At 43.4% G+C, this 21,946-nt stretch overlaps 1 protein-coding gene across 1 annotated transcript; it reads right to left on the minus strand.

Moving 5' to 3' along the window:
- Positions 1-1,580: 1,580 nt before the first annotated feature.
- CEND1 (cell cycle exit and neuronal differentiation 1) lies at positions 1,581-21,910 on the minus strand. The gene is made up of 2 exons (XM_077321394.1): positions 21,755-21,910; positions 1,581-7,800 (listed from the first exon to the last, which is right to left on the minus strand). The coding sequence occupies exon 2, from the start codon at positions 7,587-7,589 to the stop codon at positions 7,167-7,169; it is 423 nt and encodes a 140-aa protein (XP_077177509.1). The 5' UTR covers positions 7,590-7,800; positions 21,755-21,910; the 3' UTR covers positions 1,581-7,166.
- Positions 21,911-21,946: the final 36 nt, after the last annotated feature.

The raw sequence follows: 21,946 nt of genomic DNA on the forward strand, positions 1-21,946 counted from the left end.
CTTTATGATTTAAGAAAAACTTTCAGCACACATGTTAAATAATTAGGGCCTATGTATACTCCCTGGTCCCTTTCACATACACTATATAACACATTTGATCCACTTTGATCCATGTGAAATGACAAAATCCACTTGCAGATGGTCACTGAAGTGGATTGAAACTTCATTATTTAGCATGTGGAAACTTCATTATTTAGCATGTCCCCAGGTTAATTGAGACTTCCCAGCCATGCAGGGGCCTGATTCAAATCCAAACTGCAGACCATAGAGAGAGGGGGCTTAGACCTTCCCCCATCTCACAAAAATTTTTCTGACTTTATATGGCCTGCACATGGACTGATGAGTTAAAAGTTACATTTCTACACTGGCAAATAGTACCACCTGGGCTGTTTCAAGTTAGGTAAGCAGTAGACCCCCACAAAAAAGGGAAGCATGAAATTTCCAAACATGTCTCTCTACCCAACCTGGAGACACCTCTGGGGAAGCACATATTGAGTAACCACTGTACCACACCAGGAACTGTGCACAATGTTTGCAGTCCCTGTTAATCAGTAAATAAGGAAGTCTGGACCAAAAATGACTTGGCAGAGATGGTCAGATAGTCTGCCCTTGCTTTGCAAGAGAAGCTTGGGCAAGACCACATTTCACACAGCCCACTGGGATTAATGAAGCACACAACTGAGTTTGTGGGGTGAGGGGAGGAAGGATAAGCATTGCTTGGCAGGTAAGGAGGTATTGCCAAATTTGGCCAAGCTCCATTGCATTGAAATGTATGTCAATTAACAGAATACCCTGACAAGGGTCCCACTTGCATGGAGCACAGATGCAGCCACATTTCCTCTACTTCTTAATCTGAATGCCTTGCCATTGGGCAACCTTCTACTTGGGGTCAAACTAGAATGTGGCAGAGTCCTTGTGGTCACGTTGTGCCTGCAGTGTATTCTTCTCTCCTCCTCCCCCCAATCATTTTAAGCACCAAAGCATGAAAACAGCCCCATGTGGCTGTTTTGGCATTTGATAAGGGGTGTGGAGGGCACGCCTCTTAACTTGCCACACTGTGGTGGAACCAGTCAGGATCAGGCCCTCCTGGCATTTTAAAATCACTTAAAAATGGTAGCCACGAGGACCTTGTCATGTCCAGTTTGGCCCTTGGTTGCCTTGAGATAAGAAAACATGGGAGTCGGCAAATAACAATGGTCTATACTGTAGCAAAGTTTAAAAGAGCTGCTGTATGCTGGCCTTTACTGTTCAGCAGTAAACATTACCAGCAAATGAGCTCTCAGGACTTTTTTTCTGCTGCAGCATGAACATGGCTTATTTGAGATCTCACTGCTCAAATTATGTTCTTCTGGAGGTGTGCATTCTCCTCTGCTATACACTCCCCCACCATCATCTTTTTACTTCAAGTTTTATCAATATTATTTTATTAGAATTATTATTTTATTAGAATTCATATTATTAAATGGCAAACTTGGCATATGGTGGTCAAGAAAGCTAATGGGAAAGATCCATTGCATTACTCCAGATATTTCACATTGAGTGCTCTCATATAAACTCACAAATGACTGTCACTGTAGGAATTGTACAATATATATATATTGTTTATTTCACACAATCCTGATAATAGTTACAGGTATATTGGGAATCATTTACAGTTCCATAGCACATGGAGTGGCCATATAGCTTCTGATGCAAATAACATACAGTGTGTAGAGCGTACACATTTCCAATCAACCCACCCGCCATTCACACAATGGATTTTCAAAGCTAATACTAGATTCAGCTATGTAGGAAAGCCTCGAGAATGCTAGGATACAGCGTTGGGTGTCGTACAACACTGTAGGTCACAATGGGACAAGCTAAACTACTTTAATTTTCAATCTAGTATTTCTAGTCTACCTGCATTATTGCATTTATACGCTTTTTAAAATCCAAAGAAAAGAGAATACTATATGGGAAAGGAAAAATTCTTTGCCGTTTTAGGAGTTGATCTGCAGCCCATACAAAGTGTCCATAGAAGCATAGGCAAGATTATAAATTCCAAAAGGTATAAATTCCTTCTCTAGCTTTGTGTGTTGGTAGGTTTCCATTTCCCTTTAGGAAATGTTGTCTCCAAAACAAAAAAGAAACCCAAATCTATATGTTCAACACAGGGTCAATGTGTGTTAAGTGGCAAGTGGGTCTGTTTATTCAGGAAAGAAATCTTGATGCTAAACTGACATGGTTCAGTTTCAATAAAATACTCCTGGGGCTGTTGGCATTAATGGGGAGATCTTCAATAGTAGTGATTTATTTTATTTTTACAAGATCTTTTACTATGGAGATCATTTGACATCCTCCTAAAGCAGATAGTGAATATTCAAATTGACTAAACTAGCATTCCCCATTGGAAAATATTTCTCTATTACTTCAAATGCATTTTTGAAAATAAATGTCTAACAATTAGGTATTAAATAGTTAATAGATTTCTTAAGAAAAGGTGTAGTGAGGCAATCTTACACTTTCCTTGCTCTCTTAAAATAGTTTTAGTAGACTTGTTGAAACTACAATAGCAGAAACTTGCTAATGATAGGACTGGATTACACTGGACAAAATGCAAACTGATTTTGTACAACTAGGCATTCTAACAAGCACTATGCATAAATCTCACACAATAATCCATAATTACACTGCTTCCAATCAAGACAAGGCCTTCAGTTCTGGAGACTCTAATAGAAAGTTATAGCAAGCCATTTCCCCAACATGGATATGAGCCTTTTCAATTTTTGTGTGTGTGTGTGTTACATACATGTGCTATTAATGTGCGAGAGAATTCAAAAGAAAAAGCATACGTTACATTTACATCTGGAGCCGTATGAAGCCCCCCCCCCCCAATTTGAAAATGGCCTAAAATTCAAAGGCTTGTCTCAAAGACATAGAAGGTTCCCTGGTATGCAGTAGCTGAAATGGGTCGGGTGAAGGGAGTGAATGTACATTTTAGTTAAGGGGTATGAAGGAAAGAAAGAGCGGTGCAAGAAGAGCCCCTCCCCCCACTCCCAAAGAGAAGTGGGAACTGGGTTGCAGAGCTTCTATGGAATGTGAGGATGTGGGTGGGAAAGACCAAACAGTGATGGATGGAGCCAAGACTTAGGATGAGCAATACAAGAAATTTAGTGTTCTGGTTTGCCTGCCTTGGGGTACTTTACATTTTCAAGAGTTGCTGCTTCATTGATTGAATATTGATCATGCAATTAGAATATTTCCTGCTAGTACATATAACAAAGTGAACTACCAACTCTCCAGGCCTTTCTCTGCCAAGTGGAAGCAATGACTGCATAAACATGTTCATCTCAACACAGCAACAGTAGCAGATCCCAAGTTACTCTTTAACTGCCTTACTTACATTCATGAGCAGGGTGGTTAAAAGATGGATCTTTCCTACTCATGCAAGGCAAGCCCATGGGTGGACTCCAACGTGCATCATGGTTTCTGAATATGGAACTAGACAGTGGGGTTTCCAGGATTAACTAACAGGAGAACTAGGAGGTAGAACTGCAGGACACCAGAAGCAGGCCAGTTACTCTTAGCACAAAATAGGTAAATTCTACTTCCTTTGGTTTGGTGTTTGGAAACAAGAGGGACCTGTAGTCAACCACAAAACTCCCAGTGTAGAAATAATGTATGCTTGTCCCTGCAGCAAGCAGGAAAAGGGAATGTACCTGTAGTCCCTTTGGGCACATCTGGGTAATGGCCACAACTTTCCTTTGCACTTGTGCTGAATAGCAGAAAGCCAAATTAAAACTAGCATGCTTTGTTGATAAGAAAATATTATACAAAAGCTTATTTCCCCCTGCCCAAGGTTCATGAAACTAAATTAGCTATTTAATGTTTGCAGATTATGGGATCTGGCATACACAAGAGAATTTTCTGTATGTGTAGCTTCCTTTGATCGTCACAGGAACATGGGGTGCAACCCAGTCACTGTGCATCCTTACTTTCCCTCCCATTTGCTGCTCCTCGTGCCCTTGTTTTCCTTCCTTCCTAAAAAGCACTTCTGTGGTCAATGAGCTGCTCTTGCAGCAGGACCGCTGGGCCTAGAGGGTTGGACTGGATTGGGAACCCACAACATTGGCTGTTGTACTGCCCCCAGTGGCCAGGATGGCATCGAGTGAATCAAATCAGACTTGAGAGCCCCAAATGCTGAAGCCCGCTCTCTGCCATGAAGCTCCCTGGGAGTCAAGCACTTTCTTTCTTGTAGGGAGTTCTTACTTTGAGGAAGAGTGCTTGCACTCAAAAGCTCATGCCTTGAATTAATCTTTGCTGGTCTTAAAGATGCTAATGGACTCTGATTTTATTGACTTTCATTCTCTGTCAGCCTAAGCTGCCTCACAGGGTTGTGAAAGGCTACAGTGTGAGAGAAAAAAGGCACCCTGGGCTCCTTGGAGGAAAGGAAGAATAACTGTTCAAGAAAAATAATTTGTGGAATAATAGTCTGAAACTGCAGACAGGTTTGAGCAAATGGCTGATGGCAAAGTTCTTGGAAGGATGATATCATGACTCAGTTGAAAGGTTATTAAAGAGTTATTAAAGTCATTGATCTAATCTTGACTCACATTAATAGCACAGTAGAGGCCTGAAGACGTCAAAGATGGGTAGAGGGGTAGGCTGTTTTACAATACTTGTTCAGTTTGATCACAGTTAAAATCTGAGTTCCATTTCAGCCTTATGGACCTAGAAAGGGCTATTAACCAGATCACTGATTATTTAGGCTGCCACTAGATTTAGGATGCCGATAACACATCCACCACCTACACATAAATCTTTAATGAGGAATTTGGTTGCAAATATGGGCACATTCCCCCTAGGGGCAAAGCTGGGGCAGAGCAACCTTTACCAGATGATTTGCGCTGGCAGAGATGTATTATTTTGAAGGGACTATTTAGAAGCAATTGGTTCCAGCTCCTGGCACAAGAGGGATTGTAATACATTCATCTGTTGGCCAACCACACATTCTTTTATTGTAAAGAAACCACGGGTCCGGATGCTGCATGATGGAATGTAAGTGGCACAAAACATGGACACTTTGTGTGAATGCAGGTGCGCAAATAATGGTTGCCTTTTGCTTTTTTTGTACAAAGAATACAGGGTTTGTAGCTTTACAAAGACTCTAGTAAACTGTAATATCTATATACACAGATATCCTCAAATAAGGCAGGGTAGGTAGGAAAGCTTGTATATATACACACAAAAATACAGGTGTGACTGGCAAAGGGGGGGCGGGTTCTGGAGAATGATTCAAGACAGTGGAACACCACAGTACTAAGCAACAACTGCCAGTGAATGATTCCCTTATAGACCTAACCTATCACATCACAGCCATAAATACAAGAGAAAGAGAAAAAAGTTGCTCTTCAGGATGATGAACTGTAGTCCTGCCACTGTCACCATCATAGCATATTTCAGTAGCATTCTGGATTTAGAATTAGAGACAGGCTAAAAATGCAAAAACTGAGTTCCCACATTCGTTTCTGAGCAACTACATGCTAGGATGGAAACTTGGTTGCTCTTGCATCTCCTAACCTAACAGCAGCAAAAACACCATTGCAAAGACTAGTTCAGTCTACTTTAATTACATGGAAAAATTCATCAGATTTTCATAACCACTTTTTCCACTGGTACAGTCCAAGCAAAAATATATTGTTGGAAGCTACTGATCTGGAATGGTTATTCAATCATTGCTATGGTATGATGTGTTCTATGTTCCAGTGTTTGTATGGACATGGATTGATCGTTGGTAGACAAAACAAAGCTACTTCACTTCACCTCCGTCTGCTTCTTTTCCATCTGCTTCCAGCATTTCACCAAACCAGTAATGAAGCAAAGATACAGGAAATGTCCTCTCATCATACACACTGGTCAGTTCAGATTATAAGAAAGAGTCCATTTTTGTGATTTCCAGGAAAACAAAATGCCATTCCTTTATTACCCCCAGTATGGGAGTTTGTAAAGCCTCAGAGAGCCGAGGTTCACCCATCCAGTCCTTTAAACTGGGACAGGATGATCTCTATATAAATATCTCCAAGCCTACGATCCAGATGTTGGTAGAAGCTGAGAGGAAGAAAGGAGCATTATCATACCAAAGGAAAAAAGAAACAATGCAAACCCTTACATTAACTATTCTTAGAACTGCTTTTTCTTCTTCTTCTTCCTCTTGTACAGCCCACAATAATAGAATAGCCTTCTATGGAGCAGGACTAGCAATAATCCAAAATCCATGTCCACAGAAGGTCTCTCATAAACTTTGAGCCACACTAATTCAATACATGGAGGTGGAAGCACTCTCTGTCAAAGGCATCTATGCTCTATGAGAGTAGTTTCCAAAGCGTATTCAGCTGCTTCAGATTGGTGCTTGTCATGCATGTACAGAAGGAATATTCTCCTACACTCCAAAACCCAATGAGATCAGAAGCCAGACTACCATTAGTACTACAAGGAATGCAACTATGGTTGGATAACAAGACCTGATGGGCCTCAGGTTATGCTATAGATCTCAGCAGGCTGTGCTTCCTTCTCATACTTGCCAAGCCTCCTAGGCTACCTACATTTTAAATTTGGAGAAAAGGCTGAGAGACTGCACTTTGGAAGGGAGGGTGGATCAGTAAATGGGGACACCATACACTCCCCCAGAGTAAGGAAGAAATTTCCTTTTTATGTATCTTTGAACATTCTTGCATGGCTGCAGGATGCTCTGTTTCCATGGTTAACAGGTGACCCTGCTGGTGGGAAATGTCCTTTCATCTGCTCTATCACAACCCAACATAACTAAGCAAGAGACTCTGAATGTGGCACTGGAGTTAAATTTAAGCATTTGGAGGAAAGGTGAGAAGAGAGGGTGTGGGAAACAAAACAGCAGTTGTTTATACTGACCAGAAGAAGCCCTCTATACACAGTAGTGCAAGCTGAATTATATTACACAAAAGAGCACAAGTGCACTGGATGCTGCTCACACTATGTCAACAGTGGCAATTGCTCTTGAACAAGACCATTGCCAGTGCTACACTTCTGCTTAGCTAGTTCTCCCTCTCTATATACTGCATATTTATAGATATGTATAGTGTTTACGGCATGCATTTATTTCAAAAGGATCTGTACATGGCCCAGAGTGTCTCCCCTGTGCTCCTTGGGGTTTATTTCTTTCGGGCTATGAGAGCCACTCCCACAATCACAGCTATGACAGCCACTGCGGCTCCTCCCACGATGATCAGTGGCTTCATGTTCTCAAAGATGCTGCTGCCTGGGGATTCCTCAGCATTGTTCTCTTTGTGCTCCGAGTTAGCAGGATGGCTCCCGCCCTCAGGATCCTCAGTTGCTGCTGTAGCAGAGCTAGGTTTCCCAATGCTGTGGTTGTTCACCACTGCAGCCTCATTGGCTGCTGCTCCTGGCACCTTTTTTGCTGGAGTGGTGGCAGCAGGGGCTGGCTGCTCCTTGGGAGGGGTTTCTTTCTTCTCAGCAGTTGGGGTGGGCCCAGGGCTAGGCTTCTCAGCTTTTCCTGAGCTGGCAATCTTGGCATCGGGCTTGTTTCCACTTCGGGTGCTTCCTTTAGATTCCATTCTCCTCACCTGTGCACTCCTTTTCTTGTGTCAAACCAGAGAGTTATTAGGCTGTTTCAGCTATTTATATAGTTCCCTTCACTTGGCCCTCACAAGCCAAAAGCGGGTCACAAAAAAATCCACTTCAAAATGCTTGACCTATTCCAGTGATGACCTTCAGTCTCCCAGAAGGGTGCTCCACTCAGACAGTATTCTCCCTGGACATATTACCCTAGAAAATGACAGAAAGAGAAGGATCAGGACAACCATCTAGACCCCCCTAAGATTAGAGCTGCGCCAGATGTTCTCAGACAATAGACAGAATTTGTCCTTCTAGTTATTTTGAACTACAGTGGCCAATAGAGGTGATGGTTTTATTATTAATGAAATGGTTTCCGTGTCTCCTAATACAGGATTTCTTTTAACAAAAAGTTAATACAAACAAAGAAAATACCAAACTAGGGAAGAAATGAGAAACATCAGGACAGGAGTCATGCCATCAGTATAAAAGACAGTCAATTTAACATCAAGTGAACAGCATATAATAAATGAACATATCACCCCTTGACACACACATGTGCACACTTTCAAAGCCTCAGCATCTAGGACATTTCCCTAGCACCTAAAAGACAACAGAGAAGGTACCAGGTGGACCTTCCTTAATTGGAGAATAACTGTAACTGCAGAAAGGACCCTCTACCTGGTCCCTACCTCTGTAATTGAGAGTACTGTATCAGGCAACTGCCCTGGGCCTCACACTTGCAGGGGTGAGGTGGGCAACTGCTTTCCCTCAAGGGCAGCAGAAGAGCCAGTGCTTTGCACCTGTCTTGTCTGGTTTCTGACATCAGCTGCAGTGGTTTCTATCCACCTTGCCCAGGATGAGGGCTACTGGCCCTGGTGAGGCGACAGTGATTCTGAAACGCCACCCTTGACTTTTGCCCAGGGACCCAGAACCACTAATAACACCTCTGCCCCTAATCTCGGAAGTATCTGGAAAAAGCCTCTAACCTTGGCTGTTAGGCCGGTTACCATGGGGGAAGCAAAGCCAGTTAAACAGGTCCTTGTTTTGAAGAATGCAATGCACATTTTGAAATGTTAGATATTTGGAACTGAAGTCATGTGACCAACTGTACTGAGTCACCACCAACCTAATATCAGGAAACAGTGCACATTCCTGTTCTAAGGGTACTGCTGGAAGCAGAACTGATTGGAATTGATTGCAAACAAAACACTGTCTCATAGTCTACTTCTGGCCACAGGCAAGGGATCCTGGTCTTGTTGGATATGGCCTCTCTAAATAGGCCTTAGATATAGCAGCACCTCCAGTACCTTGAACAGCAAAACTTTCCCTCTTCTCTCAGTCCTGTCTAGCAAATCACATTCGCCACAAGGATTAAGAAGAAGAAGGGCTATTCCGTACAACTGCCAATGTAGCCAAATGTAAGCGCTATTGTAAAGCCCTACTATTAATAGCAGCAGGTCATGATAACTCACACAGCCATTTTTAGCAGAGAAAAGGCTCTCCCACTAACGCTGTTTTCATTACCCACAAGTTTCCGGTCTTGCCTGAATCGCTACAAATTTGTGGAGTTTCTGCCGGCCTCTGGCCATCAATCAAACTGAAGAGCCAATGAAATCTATATCCTAGTGCCACCAAAAACCCCTTTTCCCTTTAAATTAAAAAAAAACCCTGAAAATACAAGTGGCAACAAATATATGTTTACTCATTGCTCCATAAAGAGCAGTCTTTCAGTTTCTCTTCCCAAAACATTCCTTTATTGGACAAAACATGCTGCGCTCGCATTTATTCGTTGACACGCGTTTCCATTAAAAAAAACCTTTTTTTCCCCCAAGCAATGACGGTGATGGTGAAAGTTTTAATACATTTGAAGAAGGGTGCTTTCTGCTTGGCACTGCTGCATTAGTTGTCCAAGAACTTTGGTTAAAGAAGCCGCGTGCTCCTGTGTTCGTTGCTATCAGCGGCTTGAAGGGGAAAAAAAGCCTTCCCCATCTCCTGGAAGCTTGGGGGTGGGAACGAAAGAGGAACCTTCTTCCTACCACTATATTGAGAACGCACATGTCTTCCTCAGATGTGTTGCAGGTTGTTCTCAGGAGTCAAGCGCTTTTTTAAAGGGGGAATCCACTTTTTACAATTCCTCGAAAAGCACTACATCAAAGTGATTTTTGCGGGAGTGTTGCAGGAATGTTGTGGATTGTATAGGACATTGTGCATAATGTTAAAAAATAGCATTATACAATAGTTAGACTTCAGCAACATTAGCGCTCTGTGGAATGGCACGAAGAGTTCTTATATGCTGCCTTTCTCTACTCGAAGGAGTCTCAAAGCGGCTTACATTCGCCTTCCCTTTCCTCTCCCCACAACAGACAAACACCCTGTGAGGTAGGTGTGGCTGAGAGAGCCCAGATATTACTGCTCGGTCAGAACAGCTTTATCAATGCTGTGGCGAGCCCAAGGTCACCCATCTGGTTGCATGTGGGGGAGCATAGAATCGAACTCGGCTCGCAGGATTAGAAGTCAGCACTCCTAACCACTACACCAAGCTGGTTCTCAAGACACAAAAGTTCCTGGTCACTTGGGCAGCCAGCTCCAGGTTGAAAAATACCTGGTAATTTTGAGGGTGGAGCCAGAGGAGGGGGAGGGACTTCAATGGGGTATCATGCCATAGAGCCCACCTTCCATCGTGAACATTTTCTCCAGGGGAACTGATTTTGATCACCTGGAGATTAGTTCTAATAACAGGAGATCTCCAGATACCATCTGGAGGTTGGCAACCCCACTGGTCACCCCCTGAAGGCATTCCTATCTACCCACTGTTTGTGAGAAGCAGAAATGTTAGCACTGACAGTTCCATTTCTGCTGCAACATAAATCCTTAGTGCCCTGAACCAGTGATCCCCAACATGATGCCCGCAGGCACCGTAGTGCTAGCTAATGTATTTGCTGAGGCCCACTGCCTTCTTCCCAAAGCAAAGAACCAACTTCATTTCACTGGAGCAGAGCATACTGTAGAAAAGTCCAGCAGGATTTATCTTAGTGTCTTTAGGGATCACCATTTGGGACACTCACCTCCATCACAGGATACTGGATTAGGGACCTCTTATTTTGTTATTTGCCTCAGGGCTCATGGTAACTGTATGGTGGTGGCTGGCCACCCCGCTCCCCATGGCAACCATTTTTAGTGCTGCCCATTACCTGTTTTCTAAACTAAAAACATGCGTTCAAATTTATCAAGGTTGAGGACTCTTGCCCCAGGCAGTCTCTTTAGGTCTGACCACCTGGTAGCATGGCTGGAAGGGGCAAATACAGGCCACAGACAAGGCGGAAGAAGAAGGGAAGACAAATATCCCCATAAACTAGTAGCAGGTAATCAAGGTACATGGGAAAGAATGGTATGGGGGGAGGTGGGTGCCTCTGCATTTCCCGTTCTGAGCTGTCTTGTTGAAAACAATTTATCAGCTTAACCTGGGAGGGGGCTTACAAATGAAGCGGGGTGCTGTACAGCCAAACACAGCCCGCAAAATCTTAGCTACAGCAATGCCAGAGCAAGAGAGGGATAGAGGTTTAACGGGAACAGGGTAAATGAACAGGAGCCATCCAGCCAAGCACCTTTCCCGCCCCCTCCCCCCGACCTCCCCCAGCATCAAGGGTTCTGGTGGTGTAAGTAACATGCCTATGAACACACAACGCAAACAGGAAGCTGTCCTCATCATTATCTCTTCATGCGCCTTCAGCATTTCCAGAGCCCCACAGAGAGCTTGCCTACCAGCCAAGTTAAATATAGGCTTATTAAGACATCCAGCTAAAGAGCAAGGATCTCCTGGTAACACCCCTTCCCCCAAATGCATTTTGTGTCCTTTCATTCGGAGATGAACCAGCAGGCTCATTTATCAGGTTATTTTTACTCTCTAAAATGACAGCACCAGGCAGCCGCATTTCTGTGAAACTGGATTCTGTCTTCCTTGCAGAAAGATCCTGAATGACAAAGCCTCTCCCTGCCCCAAAGCAAGACAGAGTTGCAACATGACCTACATTTTAGCCATCCTATAGGATTATAACTCAACATTTCTGTAAATCTGTCTCAAAGATTGACACCTCCCTGTCTTTCGACTTTTGAGCAAAGACTATAATTCTAGAACTGGGTATGTTTGTTCTGGCCCCCTATGAACATCATAACAGTAAAAAAAATTCCTTTAAATTTATTTCATACATGGAAATGGGAAGACCGTGATGCTTCCTCCTGCCAGTCAAAAGCACAAGCATTCCACATAGCTGAACCCTTCCTTATCTCACCAGGGCTGTGTCTCAGTGCTTGCATGTCCATAGAATTGCTAATTCTGGATTGGGGAAACTCTTGGAGGTTTCAGGGTGGAGCTTGGGTATTTGGGGAGAGTAGGCACCTAAGCTGAATATAATGCTAGGAGTCCATCCTCCACAATAGTCTTTTTCTCCAGGGGGAGTGATATCTTTAGTTCAGAGATTATATCTAATTCTAGGTTGGGATGCTTGCCTCCAGGTGGGACCTGGGAATCCCATGGAATGATACCTCATCTCCAGGCAACAGAGATCACTTCCCCTGGAGAGCAGGCTCCATAGCATTATACTCCACCGAGGTCCCTCCCTGCCCCAAATCCCGTCTACTGCTGGCTCTACCTTCAAAATCTCCAGGTATTTCTCAATCCAGAATTCTAGGAGATCTCCAGCCCCACCTGGAAGCTGACAACCCATGCCTGGTGCAACAGAACCATGGCCTTAAAGCTTTGACCCAGGCATCTACAATGGTCTCTGGTGAACTTTCAATTGATTGCTGAGGAGCAAAACCTTGAGAAGATTTCTTTCTACCTTCCATCCTTAGCAGGCTGCAGTTTTGAGCAGAGGGGTGGGAAGGGGGGGGGGGTTGGGTGCTTGCTTAACTGTTTCTCCATTGGTTATTTTCCTATTCAAATTATCTTCACTCAACAGTTTTCCGGTGCTTTTTGAAAGTATGGTAGGTGAGAGGACATGCAGTTGGGGGGTCATTCTGTGCAGACAAACACAGAAGAAAGGTTTATGCAGCTCCACTCTTTCAAGAAACACAGAAGAAAAGTTTATGCAGCTCCACTCTTTCAACCAGAACTCCTCTATATTTAAATGCTTCCTGGGGTGGTCTTTAATTCTAAAAATAACTGTCAGAGCTCTGCTACACCCCCACACATAACATCAACTGTCACCTAACCCTTCCGCAGACAATAAAAACAACAGAGGAAAATACTGAAGACTCTTAAGCATTTTTAAGTGTCCACTATCTAAAATTTAACTAAATATCACCTTTCTCTTCAGCAGCACAAATGGCAGCAATATGGATATCAAAGAGGCTGCATGGCTCTGCGTATGGTCCCAGCCCATGCATTCACACAGCTGCACTGAATCACAGGCATAAAAGAAAAAGGAAGCGTTTCAAGAAACTTCCCAAACAGTGCCATTAGGGTTGGAGGAAAATATCCTGCTTTACAAAGAACCACCAAACCAGAATAGCAACTCCTCAGTGCAATGATGTGTAAGGATTCCTCTAAAGTGCATACAATACACACTTCTGTAGCTAAAAGTTTACCATGCCTGATCCTTTTTGAATCCCAGACATTCTCTGAAATAGAAGAATTCCTATAAATAGAAGAAGAGTTGGTTCTAATATGCCACTTTTTTCTACCCAAAGGAGTCTCAAAGTGGTTTACATTAGTTTTCCCTTTTCTCTCCCCACAACAATCACCCTGTGAGGTGGGTGAGGCTGAGAGAGCTTTGATATTACTGCTTGGTCAGAACAGTTTTATCAGTGCTGTGGCGAGCCCAAGGTCACCTATGTTGGGGAGCACAGAATCGAACCCAGCTCACTACGTTAGAAGTCCGTACTCCTAACTACTACACCAACCACTACATTACACCACGCAATAAGGAATTCAGAAACACATACAGAACTAGGTTGACAAGGATCATAGAGATAATTGTAGAGGGGTAGACATGTAAATTCTTTGTATTGAAAATAAAACAACACTTCAGTGGCAACTCTGAATGTTGCTGGAGAATGCTCTTCAGGCCAGGTTTCCAAAATGATTTGTATACAAAATTGTGTACTTATCAGGATGGCACTGAACATAGACTGAACATAGACCATCAGCCAGCCAGTGCTTAGATAGTCCTCAGTCTGATTATCAGGGCATCATGTGAATGAAGCCAAAGTCCAGTCCCACCTGAAAGAGAACAGCATTTCTCTCCGTAAATGAGAAACGTGAAGATACTGCATAATGCTTCTGTGCTTCCAAGAAAAAATGTTCTGTTTTGTTTTTACATTTAATCCAATATTATTTTGTTTATAAAGGGTTTGGAGCGTTTAAAAACTGGGGGTACTTTGTGTTGTAACGAGAAATAAAAAAGCTTTGCTTTGACCAGTGGATTTTAAAACTTCTTCTCGTTCTAAGAAGTAGGTAGAAGAAGCACTGAGTAGCACATTCCTGTTCATCACTTGAGCACTGCAGCATTAAATGATACCTTCCATGGGCAAATGTGCCTTGAGAGATCAAATAACAAACCCAGGCCATTCATATCACTTCAGGCATACAAAGTCTCTCAGTGGTCATTTCATACATTTAACTGTACATCCATTTAAGCAATTAAAAGGTAAGACATCCAGGAAGGCAAGAGATGGCTGTGTAGGCCAGACAGGTTCCTCAAAATGTGGGGTTTGATGTCTACAAACAAGTGGAGGAAGGAACTTATTCAAGTTGAAGGCTCAAAGCACGAAACCATTCTAGATATCAGTTCTCAGTACCAGCTTATTTTCACCCCAGAATTCCTCCAGAACTGTGAAGACTGGCACCTATGCATTTGCACAAAACAGTTTTTCTCCAGTTGTATAGTTTATATTTTGCCTTTATACCGGATGCAAGTGGTTCAGCCATTCTTCAACCCCTTTCCCCTCATAGTTTTTCTCTGCCTCTTGGCTTCCCACACAGATGAGTGCACAACCAGGGCTAAAGGAGGAACCCACCCCCACTCTGGCTTTGTTTCACAATTGGCAACAGCAAGCTTTACTCATTTAGCTTTAGCTCTTTTGTATAAAAAACTGCTACAAGGAGAAACAAGACTAACATAACTGATGATCAGAAAATGGCTGGGAGGTAGGGTTGGGAAAGACCTATAGACATTGCTGCTTTCTGGGACAGGGAATGAGGTGGCTGGATGGAGTCACTGAAGCAGTAGGTGCAAACTTAAATGGACTCCGGGGAATGGTAGAGGACAGGAAGGCCTGGAGGATCATTGTCCATGGGGTCGCGATGGGTCGGACACGACTTCACACCAAATAAATATATAAATATAAATATAAATATAAATATAAATATAAATATAAATATAAATATAAATATAAATATAAATATAAATATAAATATAAATATAAATATAAATATAAATATAAATATAAATATAAATATAAATATAAATATATAGCAACTCCTGTTATGTTTTGTGTTCAGTGAGCAATTTAAGGGTTAATCTGTAAAAGCTTAGATTCAAGTAGGTAGCTGTTTTGTTCTGAAGTAACACAACAAAGATAGAGTCCAGGGGCACCTTTAAGACCAACAAAGATTCATTCAAGGCGTGAGCTTTCGAGTGCATCCACTCTTCCTCAGACTAAATGAACAACCATCATAACTGTGGAAATATAAGACAAAAGCAAATTATGTGTCATGATATCAAAATTAAGCCATATGATGCCATATGATAATTCTTTGCAAATTACACATTTTGATATTAATATTAATATTAGTAGACCCCTACAAATTTGGATATTATGTGTCCAATTTGGGACTGAACTACATAAACTAAGACATTATCAGGTTATTTTCTATAATTTCACCACCCATAAAAATACAATTAGAGAAGATTAAGTTATTAACAATATTGAGAACATCACTGATGAAGATATCAAAAACAGACTATACCTGGGAACCAGTTGAAATTGTTTTGAACATTGGAATAAATCATTTCGCCATCACTGGCTTGAGACTTTTTTCTTCTACTCATCCAGGGAGAGGCTGAAGCCCCAGTATTTACAGGACTATGTCAAGCAAGGGGAGGGAGGAGTGTTATATTCTGTGTTTAGTGAGCAATGTAAGGGGTGATCTGTAAAAGCTTGTTTCCTGCACATAGGAAATGGTGGGAAAATAGGCTATATAAGCAAGTCGCTCTAGTTTCACCTTTGCCAGTTGTTTCGGGTGGTTGTATGTTATTAAACAGTTGTGTTAATCACTTTGGAAGTTCTCACTTCATTGCAAGTCCAATCAAATCTGCTGATGACCCCACTGTTAGAATTCACAAATAATTAGAAGAGCAAATGGATTTAGTTAGTAGTGGCATTCAAGATCTGCCCCTGAGAACTAGTGTTCCTGGAGAAGGCACAGATCTAGGCTATTCAATCTTCTCAAGTCTTTCCTGCTGCAGAGCAAGACTGTTGCTGAATTCAGAACCAACTGCATAAAAATTACAGACTGTGGCATGATGGAGAGAAGTAAGCAAAAAATCATATTAGGAAAACTAATGCAGCTGTAGCCTAATACGATTGCTACCTACAGGACATTAAGATGGCTTATTGGAACCTTTAGTATCATCTGATCTAGAAAGCAAATTTACATTTTTCACATTTTATTTAAGACAGCCTCTTGCAATTTCCCCCAAATACTGCAGTCTGCTTATATAGAATTCTGGCAGTAGTATAAGCAATTGATATGTACATCCATATATGGAGGCACTGTTGGACCACACATGAGGAAAATATAAGATACAAAAGAGCTTTGTGGCTGGGAAAGCTATTACTAGCCATGGGAGTCAAACCTCTCACACTCTTCTACTTTATCCCCAAACTATAGAGTTGCCAACTCTGGAATGGGTAAATACTTGGAGACTTTGGAGGTGGAACCTAGGGAGGACCTGGTATATGGAGGACCACATCAAATACAATGTTTATCCTCCAAACCAGCTGTTTCCCCCAGGGGAACTTACCTTGATCATCTTGAGACCAATTGTAATAGCAAAAAATATCAAGGTGCCACCTGGAGTCTAGTGGGAACTTGAAAGTTCTCCCACCTAGGATCAACATTTGTGCTTTACCAGCCATCCCCTTGCCTCCTATGAAGCTGTAAGTGGGACTCCAGTTGTTGGCACTCTAAGCCAAGAGAGGAAACCATTACCTTATTTAAACCACCTGCCTGAAGTGGTGTGATTCTGAAGACCTTTCCATCGTCAGTTCCCATTCTTTTCCACCTCTCCTCTCTGGCACTGGATCTAGCTGAGGAGCTGTTCTCCCAATCTGTCCCAAAAGGAGAGTCTGCTTCCCCCAACACTACAAGTACCGGCCAGGAATTCTAAGTTGCGTTGTATAGAAAGTTGTTTAAGGGATCCTTAAATATATTCTCTTCTTCTACGTGTGGACTAGCCTGCAGTTCATAAGCAGGAGCACTGGAGGTTTGGTCTGGAATGGGTATCTTTAGTAAACTCATGGTCCAAGAGTTTAGGCCAGCCATGTGCATGCCAGGTCTAGGCCATTTACAATCCCAGTTGTGGCCTTTGCTATTTCATGGGACTAATTCCTAGCCTGGTTTTCTTCTAGGCTCTGGATGCTCTCTGAATGTGGCCCCTGGAACCAGACATCCCAGGAGAATAACATATTGTGAGCGTAGTTCATATGTGTTCTTTGTTCTCCAGTGACTGCATGAATTTCAGCTGCAATAAAAACAGTGCATGCTACACTGTGATGGTTTCAATGCAGAAATTATATGTAAAACATGAAAATGAAGAAGAAGACCTGGTTCTTATATGATATTATCGGTCAGAACAGCTTTATCAGTGCTGTGGCGAGCCCATGGTCACCCAGCTGACTGTATCTGGGGGAGCGGGGAATCAAACCTGGCTCACCAGATTAGAACTCTGCACTCCTAACCACTATACCAGCTGCCTTTAGAAGCTCATAAAAGTAATGCAGCACCCCATGAAATATCTTTGCAAACCCTTTTTAGTCATGAGGCATAGCTGATACAACACCCCCCCCCCTGATATTTATGACTCCCTCTCTCAATCTGCCATGTATCATTTTCTTCCTGTCTCAGTCAACAGGAAGAAAATCCCTTTGATTTTGAATAGCAACACAACCAAGAATCAAATGCCAGCAATTGCTTCGATGAAGAGAAGTTGCTTCATTTCAGGGAGAGTGAGATAAATATGTCCTCAAGACAATGCTTCGGTACATGCCGCCGAAAAAGCCGCGTCAGTGAAACGCGGAAGAAAGCGCAGCTTCCGGGTGACCGGGGCACAACCAGAAGCGGCGCCCGGATTGCCGCATGCATAATCGGTTACTCTGGGTTTTGCCGCCGTCGCGCCCCGCCCCGTACATAACCGGTATGCGTCGCGTCTTCCCCCTCCGCGTTTTCCATGTGACCCGAAATCGCCGTTTCGGTGGCCGTGCATAATAGGCCTATGTGACACAGAGTATTGGCCTGGGTAGGTCACTGGCCCGATTCAACATGGCTTCTCTTATGTTCTTTTTATATGGCCATAGGTACGGGAATGTTCTCAGGAACATTATTGTTCCAGGACTCAAACCTGTTTCCTGCCTCTAGTGATCCCTGCCATTACAAATCATGCCTGGTCCTATGCATGTAGCTTGTTTCTGTGACACACTAGAGTAGAGAATCAAGGGGCAGGAAGGCACTAGTTTTTTAAAGAAAGAAACACAAGTAATTTGCATAATTGTTTCTTGATTCTCCACCCGTCTTTCTTCTAGCAGAAGCAAAAGCTGGTTGCTTCACTGGGAACCCAGTTATGTCACTACTTCACCTTAAGATTCCTGCAACTTATTTAAGAGAACAAAAATCGAGCCAGCAATTTGGGGAGGAGGAAGCACATTCGTCAAAAAGCCAGAATAGGACACTGCCCAGGTAAAGAAACCTAATTACTCTGTGATGCCAGTGTCATCTCAGAGACTTTTGCCCTAGGGGGAGAGGCAGCTTTGCCGAGTGATTGCAGAGGAAGATGACAGAGGGCAAATAGGAGTGTCTGCCCCAGAGGACATATCACCTGACATGCTGCTTTGCCCTTCCAAGTCTGTTACTGTCAGTCCTTATCACCCTTTCCATCTCAGAAATGGGATTGTTAATACTCAACAGCATCCAAGAGTTGTTCAGTAAAGTACAATACACTCTCAGGGGTATTCTGGATAAGCGCTGGTTAACACTGCAATAATGTGAACCAATATTGAAGTCAGTTGAACTGTCTTTGTTAGAGGCACAGAACTGTGGTTCTGTCAGCTGCATTTTGTGTATATAAGCCACAGTCTGTGCCATCCCTTCTCTCGCCCTCCTCCTGTCTGTCAAATTCATCAGAACAAAAACCCTCCAATCCTGTGCAACAATAAGGAACAATGGCTCCAATGAGAATGAGAGCTTTGTTTAGCTTATCAGCATTCCTAATAACTGGTAAATTCTGTTTCTCTCTAATTGAATTCAGAACTATACAATGGCTGGTGTGTGTGTCACCCCCAATTTGCTCTGTGGAGGTAGACAAAAAGACTGGACTGGAGATCTTGCAAGCTTTTACAGGCTGCTGATCACAGGCACCGGTCCAAAGCTGCCATCTCACATTTGAAATATAAGAAGCCACTGCAGTCGGAGATCCCGGCTCAGCTTGAGGAAGTGACCTTTAGAAGAGAGAACAAGCTCCCCAGGATGAGCATGGAGAGCCCAGGCCAGCCAGAAATCTTCTGAACCAGGCGCTTTTCTCCTGCTGGTATCCTGATAATGCCAAGAAAAAACTTTGAGGGAAGCATCTTTGACTCACTGACACACCACTGTCCATGGGGGATTATCTGTACTAAAGCTAACTGGGGGGGAGGGCGAGAAAGAGAATGAACAAGAGCCTGCAAAATCTGTCTTCCTTCTGCTGCAGTGAGCTCTCCCTCAAAGGCCTGAGTAAGACGAATGCCACCAAGACCTGAAGCTTGCCAGACTGTGCACATGGTAGAAAGCCAGGACAGAGAGCGAGAGAGAGTGAGTATGTGTATGTGCATGTGTATGTGGGGGGTGTTAAAAGAAAAAGACTGCTAGGTTTTTAGGAAGGCCTTCAGTGTTCCATGTACATCTCTACAAGGCAAAGGTATGAGCAGCTTGTGGAGTACCATCCAGCACTTATTGGTAGAAGATCAAAGAATTTAAGACCAGGAAGATCAAACATTCGTTTTATAATAATAAAGCCACCAATGCAAGCAGCTTTTGGCTTCAGCAATGCTATCCATAGTGGCAGAGGAAGAGTGAGTGGCCCCAGTCTTCAGTGCCTACATGAGTGAAGATGATGATGCAAACCCAGCTGGAGTCCTCGCTGCTATTAGTCTAATATAGACTTGAGACAGCTCCATGAATCTGAAAGTAAACCTGCTTGATTACGATGCAAAAGGAAGAGACAAACCCAGAGAGACTTGGGCACTATTCAAATAACAAAAAAAAACAGCACCAGACTGAGAACCTGTTGCATGGATTTCAGTGGGAGGTTGTTAGCTAGGTTGGACTCTGAATCTGTGATGTAGCCGGTTCTATAAAATGTTCTGGAATGGAAGCAAAGGGGGCCTTCATTGCCTCATATGGATCAGTTCTGAAATTAGGGGCAGTCCCTCTGAATAAAAGACCTTTGGCAATGTAGACCTGGGAAAGTAGATTTTCAGAAATACTGGCCTGTTTGGATGGAGTGCTCATAAATAAAACTGCTGAGACTGTAGCATGCTCAACACTCCTGCAAAGTCAGACCTTGTTTGGGAGCTCAAATACCGCAGGGTTAAAAAATATTTTTGTTCCATTTACATATCCTGAAGTTTGGGAAATCTACCAGTGAACTTAAGGAAAAAAAGCTAAATCAACAGGTATTTTCCCATCATAATGAGAAACAGGTGAGCAGAAGGAAACCAGCCTTATTTAAAGGATAGCAGACATAACTACATTCAGCATTGTAGTCTAGTTCAACATGCACTCAGCAGATTGGTATTCTTTAGGATGATCAGTGTTTCAGTGCCCACTGGCAGCTGGGGCAACAGCTACTTTGCCACTCTGCACTTCCTCCTTCCCGTCTATTTTTATAACCTCTGCTGCCAGTCTGAAGAAAGCTATGATGCTGTAAGCATCATTAATCTACTGCTTTTGTTAGGATAGAATGGCACGCACGCGCACACCCACCCACCCACACAGCTAGCACAAAGCAGGGGGAGAAATATAACCCAAACATTATCACTCCAAAGGAGGAAATTTCTAACAGAATGCAAGAAACTGCACTCACTGGGTGAACCACAGTTTTGTTTGTGTTCACAGCATTAATAGCTACTTAAACAGAACAACAAAACAGTTGATGCAAAAAAAAAAAAAAAAACCAGCATAAAATTAACAAAATTGTGCAGGCCTGCAAAATGTGCCACGGCAGGTTGAAATGAAAAGACTGCAAAAAGCTGCCTATTATCCTCTTGGATAGAGTTGAGTTTCTAAAGGTAATTTAAATAAATGTCCATAACCTCTGAAGACCATCAGTGTTGCTTTTAAATTTTAAGATGTGCTTCTAGATTGTGCCAGCCTGTTCTAGTGCTTATTTATTTCTTAAGCATGGAGGGGAAATTTCCCCCCAGAGAATAGCCCTGCCCAAAATTCACAGCAATCATTACGCACAAACACCGTTAACCAAACACTGGCCAATGCAAACTGCATGTGGTGTTCTGCTATATCATTCTTGGGTTAAGGGAGATGTTTGTCTTCTACTCCTAGGGATGCTCACGCCAGCCATCTGACCTTCAAGGAACAAGGCATGACACAGGAGCTGTTGGTGAGGATGAACGCAACACCTCTCCAGCGAGTCCTGTTTGCAGTTAGCCCAAGCAGCGACCCTTGCCAGCCTGCGGCCCAAGTGCATCAGCCAGGGCTCGTGATGAAATGCTCTCGCTAGAGCAGCCCCCTGACCTCGCTTCTCAGAGATGCGTACACACCTTCCCCAAGCACAGCCGCAGCTCGACCTCTGCCCACCTGCACGTCGCGCACCCCATCATCCCCCCCGCCCCGCCTCTGCCTTTCGGGCACCGGCCCCTGCAAGGCCGCCCCGAAGGGAAAGCACCCCCCTACCTTCAGTCCCACCTGCCGTGTCCTCGCGTCCCACCTCGGAGTGGATGCTCCGCAGAGAGGAGAAATGGAGGCAGAGCAGCACAGGAGAGGGAGGGGGGAGAGCTGGCCCTGGGAGTTTCCCACAATGCCTCGCTGCAGACCCGCATGAAGCGAAGCGGCAGGCGGGGGCGGGGCCAAGGAGCGTGGCGGGGG

This window comes from Paroedura picta, chromosome 2, assembly GCF_049243985.1.
Source record: "Paroedura picta isolate Pp20150507F chromosome 2, Ppicta_v3.0, whole genome shotgun sequence".
NCBI classification, from domain to species: Eukaryota; Metazoa; Chordata; class Lepidosauria; order Squamata; family Gekkonidae; genus Paroedura; species Paroedura picta.

What these genes read in the sequence shown, in the direction of transcription:
- CEND1 (XM_077321394.1), bottom strand. Translation starts at nt 7,589, where the DNA reads ATGGAATCTAAAGGAAGCACCCGAAGTGGAAACAAGCCCGATGCCAAG.